This window comes from Danio rerio, chromosome 13 (genome assembly GCF_052040795.2).
Source record: "Danio rerio strain M-AB ecotype USA chromosome 13, GRCz13ab, whole genome shotgun sequence".
Lineage (NCBI taxonomy): Eukaryota > Metazoa > Chordata > Actinopteri > Cypriniformes > Danionidae > Danio > Danio rerio.
Window position 1 is genome coordinate 20059335 of NC_141033.1, and position 13513 is coordinate 20072847.

Genomic DNA, 13513 nt, shown 5'->3' on the forward strand with positions numbered 1-13513 from the left:
TCACATCAGCCTTTCTTAAAGGTTTATGAGGATTATTGGTAAAAGTCTCTTTCCCTATGAGGAAAAAAATAACGGTAATTTTCAATCCCATGACCCACAAAATGTATAACGTATAGCATAACAGAAGTAAATATGACCACATCTTCAAGTAAAATATATCAATGACCTTCCTTATAAATCTTAAGGGTTGCTTGAGGTAAACTCTGTTTACCTGTATTCACCCTTTATCTAGAGCACAGATGCCCAAACTAGGGCCCACGAGCCAAAGTTGGCCCATAATAACCTTGATTTTGGCCCGCCATCCCATTTGAGAAGCGAGGCAGAATGATAGGGATGATTTCGAGATTATCAGTTCAACTTGAATGCAATGTTTTATTGTTAAACGCTGACTGAAATAAAATGTTTCAATTAAATAGTGTAAATAAATTAGATTTTGTTTAAATGTACACAACACAGTGGCAGATTTAGGCATGGGCAATATGGGCGATCTTGTTAGGGGGTGGCGTGGGAAGACGATGCAAAAAAAAAAAGTGCCCCAGTAAAAGGTTTGAGATAAGATTTACTTTATTCTGGGATAACCACTTTATACCCTTGCATAAAGACATTAGGGGCCATTCACTGTCTTTTGCACACGCGAGTTTGTTATTCTTTATGTGCAACAGAAGCAGCTCTGGTGAAAACAAATTGATGCATCAAGCCATCGACACGCGCTGATCCTGATCCCGGTTGTTTACATGCACATCAATATGCATCGACATGCAAGTCGACAAAACGGAAGTTTATATAATTTGATGATGTTACTAAGCATGGCCAGTGTTGGGAAGGTTACTTTGGAAGTGTAATAGATAACAATTATTACAAATGACCCTATTTAAAATGTAATAAGTTACACTACTTTTTGATTACTTTCTGAAAGTAAAGTAACTAATTACATTTGATTACTTTTTGATTACTTTTAAGTTTTTAATAGATATTTTCAAAGAACTAATTTTCAAGCATTTATACCGAGCTGGTGTGAGCTTACAGTAGCTCTGTTTACTGTTAAAATCTCAAAATCTTTCCATCACTGTGTGTGTGTGTGTGTGCGTGCGTGCGTGCGTGTGAGCTGAATAAGCAGTGAGCCAAACCACTGTGAGGAAGGGGAGGGGGGACTGTTTCTAAATGCATTTTAAATTATATAAGTGCGTTTTTTCCATTTAGACAATTATTTTAGGTATACGTACATATATTTTTCACAATAGAGAGTAATTATATATACATATTATATACAATTATATATATATATATATATTTTTTTTTTTTTTTGGTGGGGGGACAACTCTCGGATGGGAGGGGACATGTTCCCGCTGGGATTTATGCCCTTGGGTGTGCGGCAAATCAAAAGCATAATAGCGCTGCTTTGATAAATGGCCTTAGCAGAAGGCATCGTGCATGTCAAAATTTTCGCAAGAATTTTCACAAGTAAATTTAATTTACTTACACACTTTTTCTCTGTAACAGTAACAAATTACTGTTACCTTTATTTTGTAATTAAATTACGTAACGCCGTTACGTGTAACTAGTTACTCCCCAACACTGAGCATGCCCTGAAGCAGAAAGGAGGGATAATGAGTCAGGGAGGTAACTGAGACTTCATAACGTCAATTTTCAGCCATGAGTCGGGTCTGAGACAACAATAGTTCTATAGAACATATTTTTTTGTAATCTATAGAACTTTCATAATCATTATTCATGCACAAGTCTTAGAATATTACTCCAGATGTGCCTTTACATTGTTTTTCAGTTACATTTAGGATTGATGTCTGTTATTTAATTAGAATAATAATTGTTTGATAATGATAATAATAATAATAATAAACAAATTGTTATTTATTCATTTTCTTTTCGACTAAGTCCCCTTTTATTTATTTAAAATGAATAAATATATTAAAATGTTGTTATAATATTTATTTTAAATGTATATATTCAAAATATGTAGTTAAATATTTAAAATATATGTAAAGTCAGTCTCATAGTGTCTTTATTTCTTAGGGGAGGGGGTATGTTGGGAACTAGAACCGCCACACAGTCACCCAGTACTGCAGAGACTATGGTGAGCAAATCAAGTCAAAGGCTGATTCTGTTTGACTGGTGTATTCAGCATTGAACTCCACTGTGTTATAAATGTGATTATGCTTTTATTGTTAATAAGTTCTCATTTAAAACGTTACACTGCATTAGGTTAAATGATATAAAGTGACGTTTTCTATTAATTTTGAAAAATTATTTAATAAATAAGGAAATTACCCATGCCGACTTTAATGTAACGTAGTTTGGTGTATTTACCTTCAGCCCATGGCTCTCAATGATGTTTTGTTTTTGATCCTTTAAGTGAAAAAGTTTGGGCACCCCTGATCAACAGTCGAAATTGAAATACCAACACAATACAAAAAGATAATGGCAAATAATTTAATTTGAGATAAACCTATGACTGGGTCATTCTTATCTTTTTTCTATATGGCACTTTCAGTTTTGACAACATATCCGGCCAGCAGCTGATTCTACATTTTCAGGGGCCTGAACGATTAGATTAAAAGCCTGAGGTAAACACTGAACAATCGTTTAAGCTGCATGAGCCAACCGAGTTACCCTACCGCACAGGAAATCTAGATATCAGGTCAAATATTGCACCTGTATGGTATTATATACCATTTCAAAAGTAAAAATGCTTAGGAACTTCAAAGTGCCTGTTGCTCCACTTGGAGTAAAAACAAAAAAAGCTCCAAAGTGAATCCAGTGCTTGCGGTCTCAAAGGGTCTTTAGTGTGCATTCAAAATGATGTGAAAGTCTTCAAACGTCTCCTGAGTCAACCTTATGAGGTTACATTTTAAAAGGGCATCTATTTAAACCCATAAAGGACAAAAGAAACACTAACAAAAACTAAAGTTCCTAGTGATTAAGATAAAATTAGAGGTTTCTCCTCTTCTTTCTTGGCTAGAAGCACTGAGAGCATCGATGAGGAGAAGAAGTAAAACTCTACGCTGTAGCTGAGTTCGTAGAGCTCCAGATTGACACACAGAAACCACTCGAACACTGCTGAGATCTGCTTGTAGAAGTAATGCTCCTGGATGAAGAAAATGCCATCTGATGACGTGAGAGTCAAGGAGAAAATACTTGTTGAGTTCATTTTTCAAAAATGAAAATAATTTGCACATTCCTAAGACATTTCAAATCTGGGTGAGAATAACACAGAAAGACATGGGGATTGAGAACAAGACAAACATTCCAGTGGAGTCAAAAGGACTGAAATGGCTTGACTATCAACATTCTTTGGAATCATCTTTTGTGTGAAACAATATGAGATATTATTTTCACCAGAGAATCCCAAATAAACGTTCACTGAGCATCAAACCCGCATATTAGAATATCAGAACAAGCATGTGACTACTGGAAGACTGCAGCAAAGCTTTAAATGAAGAAACGATCCATTATAGAGGTTCACACTGTACAGATTGTAAATTGTAATAATTCAAAATATTGTTGTTTTTAATACATTTCAATCACAGAAATGCAGCCTTGGTAAGCAGGGGGGCTTAAAATACATTAAAATGTTAATATTTATTAATACTATACATTTTTCAACACCCTGCTTTATAATTGCTGAGTTTTACTCAGGGTATATGCATGAATCCTAAAGGTCATTTCAATACCTTTTAAAGACTTTTTTAAAGACCTTGTCAGAATATGTTAAGACCTCAACACCACTTTAAGTTCTAATCAGTATCAAACCTTTAACTTAATAAACAGATGTTGACAAACAGTTGTACTTAAATAAATGAATGGAGCACAACCATCCAACAGAACTCATAAGCTCAGAAGAAACAAAGCTTGAGAGAATAAATTAGGCGGGTGTTTTCAGCGACAGACTTCAGCCACTGCCTTGCCTTTCTCCAACCAGGAGTACGCAAACTTACATTTTCCCATTTTGCTGTCTGTCTCGCTCAATAGTTATGTTATCTACTCTATCTCCATCGCTACATGTGGAGAGCGTCACATGTCCTTTCAGCATTTGTCATTACCCAGACATAGGAGTTGGGCTACACTCGCCCCAACCCGAATCAATCACCTGGATTGAACACGCTGTTGTTAATATTAGGAGGAAAATAAATTTATTTATACTTTTTTGGAGTCAACACTTTGTACAACGCTTAAACAAAATTTAAGATCTCATAAAAATGCAATTAACACCCTGTTACTGGACTTATGAATGTATACATTAACTATGAATAATAAACTAAAGCTTGTCCTAACATTGTAATTCTGAGCAACATGTTCAGCTCAGACAGAGCAGCATTTACAACACAGAAATTCAAACTAAGCAAAATCAAAATTTGATTTACATTATATTGAAATCAAGATAATCATTCTGTGATCCTGACATCTTTGCTTCTCAGTGATCAACATCTTTGTGTATAAAATGCTGCATGTGAAATATCACATTTCAGCTTGATCTCATGAGGAAACGTAAGTATTTTACGCTTTGTTAGTTTAGCAGCTAATTCAGTCATACCAAAATGTACAATTTTTAAAAGGAGGCATGGCACCAAACCCCAACCCTAAACACAAAGGGGAATTAGCAAATCATACTAAATTGTTCAAATAAGATTGTATGGATTCATACGAATAAGCCGCTAAATTAAATGGCTATGAATTGCTGGGAGATATCGCTGCACATTTCATAACATGTTTTTACTCCAAACTCGCTTCATAACTTCAGTCGAGGATTTGAAATAAATCTTTTTGTGAGATTATTATGATTATATTATAGTCCTGCGATTATTAATCACGCTAAATCAGTTAAATCTTTTGTTATTAAGCAACACAATGGGGATTTCTTGGCATGAGAGCACCCTCTGGCCCTAGGAAGAGAATTATTACTGCACACACAACTGTACTTCCCTGACAAGATGTGCAGGACGATGGGAGGTATGACTTATCTTGCTTTAGATGTAATTACTATAGGGGGGGGGGGGTAAATTTAGTAATTACAATGTAATTACTAAAAGGGGGATAAAAATCTTAATTTTAAAATGGTTTAAAAAATGAATACTATTTTTATTTGGGCTGAAATAAAACAAAAAATTAACTTGCTCCAGAGGAAATACAATTATGGGAAATACTTTGAAAAAATTCTTAATCTGTTAAACATCATTTAGAAAATATTTTAAAAAGAAAATAAAAAAACATGGGAGGGTGAATAATTCTGATTTTATGTAAAATAGATTTGACTCGCATAACACATGACATGTCGAGCATGAAAGGATACAGAGGATGGTGGCAGAAACCTGGATGATGGTTAAGATGATGCGTAGTGGGTAGAGAACCTGTTCACAGCCCGTCAGCATACATCTAGTGGTGAGCGAGGTCAGGATGATCATGTACAGGCACACAAACACAAAGCTCACTGCAGCACCCAGATAATGGAGCAACACAAGCTCTGCCGGCTGCAAGAAAACACAAACTAAATCACTGCTAAATCACTTTTTTTGTAAAACACAACAATGCAAATAACTTTTCAATAAATAATGCATTAACTAATCTTTCGTTTTAATAGTTTGAAAGAATATTTTCTTTTACACTCTCTTAAAAAAGGTTTTCTTTCAGCATTGATAGCTCCATGAAGAACCGTTTAATGTATGGAGCCAGATCAGTCTCAAAAATAATACATGTCCAAAACAAATTCATACGTCCACAACGCAATTCACATTTACAAAATCCAATTCGTGAATTCAAAACACGATTCAAAAATACAAAAATCTAATTGGGAAGTTTAAAGCATGAATCAAAAGTACGGAAATCGAATTTGGAAGTTCAAAACACGAAACAAAAGTAAGCAAATCTAATTTGTAAATTCAAAACACGATTCAGAAATATGTAAATCTAATTAAAAAGTTCAAATTTAATGATTTTTTAATGATGCCTTTATAGCTCAGGTCCAAATATTATTAACAAATATAATGTTTGATTTGAACAATGTACTTGTAAAAACTTACTGTAAGTTAACATCAGCCAACATTAAAGAGTAATGTTACTTTTCATTTTATATAAGGAAAAGGATTTCTGAGCATAACATAATGCATGTTTTTCATATTTACACAGAATACGCCTACAGGAAACCAAGCCTGCATACAGTTTTGTTTGAGTTTTGTGACTCCACCTATAATCGACTTGACATGAATGTTGTCATACAACCTATTATCCAGTCAAAGACATGGTTAGATGCTTGATTATTGTCTATTTGTTTAAAACAAGGCCAAAGGTAAGTAAAGTGTCTCGTAGGTTTTGTCATCAGAAAACTCATCACCAGCATATTTATTATCCATTTACATGAGAAATGATGGACCAAAAAACCTTTGACTTCTATAGTACTTTTTGTTTCTACTATGAATGTAAGTCGCTGCTTTTGTACAATATACTTATTATATTGTTTTGTGTTCAACAGAAGATTGTAAGCAAATGGCCAGGACATTATCTTTTTTTTTTATTGGTTGAACTATCCTCAAACTGATGATGATGATGATGTATTTATATTGAATGCCATGTTAGCAGCAAAGGCTATATTCATAATTTAATCAGGTTCTTAAGTAGCATTTATTTATTTACACACATTTTTTTTTAATTTAACACAGAACAGTTTTAAATTCGCTGTGTAAAGATGCCTATTCTGTAATTTAGTTTAGGTTTTGTCACCAGAATACTCATCATCAGCATATTTATTATCTATTTACATGAGAAATGATGGATCAAAGAGCCTTTGACTTCCATAGTATTTTTTGTTTCTACTAGGGGTGTCTGTGGCTGCATTTGTGCAACATTCTTATAAATATTGTTTTGTGTTTGTATATAAATTGTCAGGACATTTTCTTTTTTTTTTTATTGGTTGAACTATCCCCAGATTGATGATGATGCACTGTAAAAAATGTTACTTAGATCTAACTTATAAAAAGTGAGGCAAGTGGTTGCATCGGACGTTTTAGGTTGATTCAACTTCCAGCCTTTTTTAAGTATTTTAAACACTAAAACATTGCTTAAAACAAATGCAATAAAATTAAGTTGAGCCAAATAATATTTCTAAAATTACTCAAATCAGATAAACTTACTTTTTTTGTTAAACTTAACTTACTTATACATTGCTATATGTTGACTGTACTCATTTTAATTAAGTATTATGAACTTAATGATCTAAATAAAATTAACCATGCATATGTCATTTAAAACGAATTTAATTGACTTCTGGCTGTAACCTCAGAAAATAAATCAGCGTTTCTATATTGTAAGCACAATATACACTAGTAAACACAGATAAACAGACTTTCCTGTCAATAACAATTAAATAAGAATGGGAAGATTGATTAAAGACCATAACATGTATTCAATATCAATCGATGTTCCTTTTAATAGTGACTACAAAATAGGCCATTAATGTGGCTACACGTACATAATACATAAATAAAAACATTAATAATACCAGATCCTATTGAGAAATCATCCAAGGCAACTCAGTGAGGAGATTTGCATATTTTGATGAAGATTTTGGATGCATAATGTCCAGTCCCACAAAGAGTCTCTAATACATCTTAAATGTATACAGTTTTGATGGATACTTGAAGTCGAGGACATCGGTAAGTCCAAACAGGAGCCATCATGCATTTGACAGGTTTGGCAAACCTCTGACAGTCCTATGATAATCCAAACTGTGTTGGGCTGATGGCAAATTTTTCCCGTGGGCAGCCGCATGCACCTCTGATTCCTCACAACTCTATTGGTAGAGACAAAAAGAAACAGGAGTTCAGGTGGTTGCTACCAAACAACATTAAATAGCTACATACTAAATAGAAAATAACTACAAGTGAAGTTACAAAAGTCCAGTGAGAATGATGCATGGATGAAACACCTTAGTTTATCAGTTAAAAATTACCTTAGTTAAAATTACCTAACTTTTATTTAAAAAATAAAAAAAGGTTATAGAGGTTGTGTAATTACATTATTCCAGGTGTTTTTAGTTATCAAATTTTAAAGAAAACTGTGATTTTACTCAGTGTAACAGTGCATGTCATTGTGGTTTCCTGTCAATCACAGAATTGTTAAAATTTAGGTATTACATTTTTTTGTTTATTTTGGCAACTTATAAAGCATAAGAATGTGTATTTAATTTAGATATTAAAACTGTTTGAAAACGGCTATAAGAAAATTATAGAATACAAATTCTATAATTTAATTGTCATCTTCATTTTGCACCAAACTTTGCACGTCATAATACAAATTTTATTAAATAAATAAATAAATACATTGCCATTTTACACATTACATTAAGGTTTACATAAAATTTTTGCTAAAGCTACATTTAATTGACTTTTTCTTCAAATTTAATGTCACTGGCAAATGACAGTTTAGTGATTCAGTGTTATCATTTAGCTTTATTGAAAGACTGACAGATAATAAGAAACTGCATTAGGATATTTTTATACTGTTTTTACTGTCGCACACATAAAAAAATCTTCAGATATCAAATGTAAGTTAATTCTATGGAGCCCACTATTGTTTGCAATTTTACCAATGTTTTACTTACCTGCAAATAATTATAGCTGTAATTGTATCTAATGTTTTTCTTACCTGGATGTGAAGTTTGAAGATCCACAGGTAACAAAATCACTTTGGTATCTAAAGACCAAGAACATGCATTTTAGAATGAGGTGCATACAATTTAAATGGTTCTGTAAACATCAGTAGTAAATGTAATTTAAGTTAAAATAAATTGTAAATCTGTAATTTATTCACCATGCAGCATTAAAAAACTTATGGACTAAATCTCTAAAACACAAACTTTAAGTTATACTTTCTCTTACGTTAAACACAAACTACTTAACTGTTGCATACGTTTCTGAATTTAATATCCATCCTTAATGTGCTGCTATAACTTAGGTGAGCTAACTTTAGCTAAGTTAGCGCTAACAAACTGAACCCCCACACCCCGACCGCCCACCAGTGACCTTGTTAATCGGTTCTGCAACGTTAGTTTTACCTACTAACTTAAGTGTTTTAAAACTAACGTTACTTTCACTATTTTTCTCAATAATATCACTTTTAATCGTTAGTATAAACTAGCGTTGGTTAGCGTTAGCCAACTTAGCTTTCCATGTGAGAGCAGTCTAACTGTTAACATACCTGAGGCTACAGTACAATTTACAAAGCTAAAACCTCACCTGCCTAGCGAAGACAGCAGTTTTGCATGACTTTACAATTATCATTCGGCTAAATTTGCAACTTACCGTGTTAATCAGATCCGCTGCTGGGAGCAGTTAATGTCGACCATTGCAGAAGCTGCGTCTGCCTGCTAAATCCCGGGCAATGAAAAAGGAGTCACGCCAAACTATTAAAATCACGTTTTATGAACACCTGCCCACATCGACAGCTGCTCTAATAAATTGTCTGTGTCAACTCACTTTTATAACATTTATTCTACACAATAACCACGTACAAAAATCTACTCAAATAAATTGCATTAGTTTTATTTAAAATATACAGTTATATAAAAACTGATATATTTTAAGTAAAGAGGAAGCTAATTTTATTTTTTTGGTATAAAACAAATAAAATTAACTAGATTGCAATTATTTAAAGTAGATAGAACCAACTTTGTGAGTGTAGCACTTTTTACAGTGTGATGATGATGATGATGATGTATTTATATTGAATGCCATGTCAACAGCAAATGCTATATTCATGGCAAAAACATTTCATTAATAAATATACAATTTAAAACTAAAAACTTGATGAATACATAAAGTAAAAAAGATTTTTAACACATGATAAAAATTCTCCTTTTTTTCCTGGTGACACTTTGATGAATATCTATTATGCCCAGATTAAATTTCTGAATGGTATCTATACTTACATTGCAGTTGCCAGCCATGAAAGCGCTCGCAGACACCACACAGCCCATAATCAGAGCAATCTTACTGAGAAGAGAATGAACGCTGTTTCTATCCAGAATATGTGCGTGATGGAAAACACAGAAAACCAGAACTGTGTGAAGAAAAACAGAGGGAGGATTTAATAGATGTTCTCTGACATTTGTTAAAAAAATACAATCCCAATCATGAGCACTAAGAAGAGTCCTATAGACTTTTACCTTTACTAATTCAATCACATTTTTTATTGCAATTTGAGAATATTCATTTTGCTCTTTACTCTTATAGACATCCCTAACACAAACGTAATGCCTCATTTGGTATTGAGTTGGTTTAATTTGACCCTGGACAACAAAATAAATGTTTTTGCATTAAGATTTGTACATCACTTAATAAATCAGCTTTCCATTGACATGGTTTGTGAAGAAACGCCATTACTTGACCAAAATACAAATATTTGAAAATCTGGAATCTTAAGAGTTTATAAAATATATATTATTATTGAGAAAATCACCTTTAACTTTTGCAGAAATTATGTTTTGACAAAATATCTTCATGGGACGTGATCTTTACCTAAAAGACGAATGATTTTTGGTATAAAGGAGAAATCTCATTTTGCACCATACAATATATTTTTGGCTATTGACAAAACTTTATCCTTGCATTTTAACATCCTAAATGTCTCAAAGGAGGTTTTATCGCAATAGTGACAAGTGGAAGCAGAATAGTCAGAATTGTATTGGACTTCAGTTGATTTCAATTGTTGACAAGGCATCATTTTTTTAATACCACTGGTTACAATTGAGGTTATCTGACACTTTTTAGATGTGCAAACAATAAGTAGGTAATCTGATCAGATCTGGTCATGTGACATTGAAACATTTTAATCCAAGCAATCATTTTTTGATAAAATTTTTACAATCTACATTATCATAGTTTGCTATTTTACACATTTTTATAAAAGCAATTTTTAATATAATTATGAAATTGACAATGCTATTTCAATATAAAAATACTTCCTATATTATGTTGTTCCCAAATATTGCAAATCAAATTTTAGTACACAGTAAAAAAAAAATCTTGCTGCCTTAAATGTTCTAGTCGTCTTAACTTGCATCAATCAAACTGACTAAAAGAAATTACTGTAGGTTAAAATAAACTATATAAAATACCGTTGTTTACAGTGAAGTATGATCATTGCAGTCAGACACTATTTTTATTTAAAATGTATGTTCAATTTTTTATCATACTTTATCAGTGTTTGTTATTTTACACATATTTTACACATATTTAGAATAGCAATAATTATTATAATTATGAAATTGACCATGTTTTTTCAATATAAAACTAATCAATATGTTGTGCTCAAATATTGCAAATCAGTATTTAGTACACTGTAAAAAAATCTTGCTAAATTTTTTAGTTGAATCAAATGAACTTTTCTAGTCGTCTCGTCTTACATCAATCAAACTGACTAAAAAATTAGGTTAAACTTTGTGTAACTTTAAAAAATGAAACTGAAACTTATTAAAATAAGTTAAAGCAACATAAAACTATTTGTTGTCTTGATTTTTTTTCATTAAATTTTTGTTTACTGTGAAGTATAATTAATGCAGTCAAATACTGTTTGAATTTAAAATATATGTACACTGTAAAAAAACCCTGATTGCCTTAAATTTTTAAGCTGAATCAAATTAACCTTATGAGTCCATTGCACTTTTATTATGTTAAGCTAACTTAAAAAAGCTTGCGTAACTTATAAAATTAAGTTAGAACATGATTAACTTAGTTTAATACTTTACAATGAACTAAAAACATACTGTATGTTGTTTTGACTAATTGATCAAATAATGTTTCATTAATCAATAATATATTCAGTTTACAGATTTCAAACATTTAATTGTAAACATTTCTTCCAAATTCATGAGGTTATACTGTACTAAATTATTGCAGCTACTTTTGCATTAAATTCAACTAAATTTGATCCAAATTAACATTCATTCTAACTTCAAGTAAACTGACGTCAAAAATGTGCATGATACATGTTAAAAAACACACGTTGTCATGAGTTTTATACTGTTTAGTGTATTTAATGAATTAAAGTTACATATATATACCCACATAGAAATGACCCAGCACTGATTGTTGCTGTGAAAAGCGAGTTTTCCGGAAAGTTTGTTCCACTTGCGCTGCAAAATAAACAGAACAGTCCTGTCATTGCTTTGATTTCCCAAGTGTAAAAAGACAGCAGTTTGAGAGATTCATGTGTTTTACACACCTAACAGTGGGGATGTTGTTCATCGTGCAGCAATTCCCCGTTTCATTCGGATGACAGGAGTTTCTATATTCCCTGTTCAGAAAACCAGCCATGTTACAATAAGATATAGCCTACCAATGACTGAAATTTCAATCAATATTTGTTAAATGCATCACTTTACCAGGTATTAAGAGAGCAGATATGATTGTAACTTAATGCAAGTCCATATCTGTAGAAAAAGAAAAAATCAAGACTTGAAAAGATCCTTTTAAGTCACTTCTATCTATAGTGGCTTAATTACTTTTGTATCATGACTATAAAAGAACCAAAAGTAATTTGTTGTTTCTGTGTTCACTGTCTATTTGCCCTTTAGTAAAGATGCTTAACCCTTTAACTGCCCCACCAAGAAAAATTATTTTGGATTGCATTTCTTAACACCTAATGTCACTACACACTCCATGAATTTTTTTTCAACGCATCCCTCTATCACATGACTGATACAGTTGAAGTCAGAATTATTAGCCCCCCTTTGAATTTTTTACTTATTTTAATATTCCCCAAATGATGTTTAACAGAGCAAGGAAATTTTCACAGTATGTCTAATAATATTTTGTCTTCTGGAGAAAGTCTGATTTGTTTCATTTCAGCAAGAATAAAAGCAGCTTTTAAGTTTTTATAAAGCATCTTAGGGTCAAAATTATTAGCCCCTTTAAGCTTTATTTTTTCGAAAGTCTAGAGAACAAACCATCGTTATACAATAACTTGCTTAATTACACTAACCAGCCTAATTAACCTAGTTAAGGCTTTAAATGTCACTTTAAGCTGTAGAGAAGTGTCTTGAAAAATATCAAAAATATTATGTACTGTCATCATGGCAAAGATAAAAGAAATCAGTTATTAAAAATGAGTTATTAAAACTATTATGTTTAGAAATGTGTTGAACAGAAATCTCCGTTAAACAGAAATTGGGGGGAAAAATAAACAGGGGGGCTAATAATTGTATGTCGGTTTATGGTAAAAGTACCAGAATTATTACATATACTAAATCATCTTTATTTTTTATGTATGTATGCCATAAAATATTTCAGATTGTCATTTAACATGTTTTCTTTTTTTCTCCTTCTTACAATACAACCAAAATCAAGTGTGGTAATGCAACAGGATTATGTTTGATTGATTTTTTGTAAACCAATAATGCGATGTGTGTAAACCATTATTTTAAACAGTCACTCTGTAAATGATTAACAGTCATTATTTAAAATAGTCAAAATATGGTCAACCATTTGGTAGAGCAGGCAGTTAAAGG

General features: G+C 32.1%; 2 protein-coding genes across 7 annotated transcripts in view; both read right to left on the bottom strand.

The window, feature by feature from the left end:
- vdac2 (voltage-dependent anion channel 2) overlaps positions 1–13513 on the bottom strand; it is a 732443-nt gene that overhangs the window by 619680 nt on the left and 99250 nt on the right. The gene's annotated exons all lie outside the window — the stretch shown is intronic.
- Positions 2161–13513, bottom strand: part of si:dkey-228d14.5 — a 28367-nt gene continuing 17014 nt past the window's right edge. For all 6 annotated transcript variants that reach the window (XM_087278625.1, XM_087278628.1, XM_087278624.1 and 3 more), the window contains 6 exons: positions 12389–12436; positions 12229–12300; positions 12072–12139; positions 9935–10065; positions 5306–5483; positions 2161–3123 (listed from right to left, as the gene is read on the bottom strand). In XM_087278625.1, the coding sequence (XP_087134751.1) occupies positions 2936–3123; positions 5306–5483; positions 9935–10065; positions 12072–12139; positions 12229–12300; positions 12389–12436 (685 nt within the window). In that variant the 3' untranslated portion in view covers positions 2161–2935. The remainder of the gene's footprint in view (positions 3124–5305; positions 5484–9934; positions 10066–12071; positions 12140–12228; positions 12301–12388; positions 12437–13513) is intronic.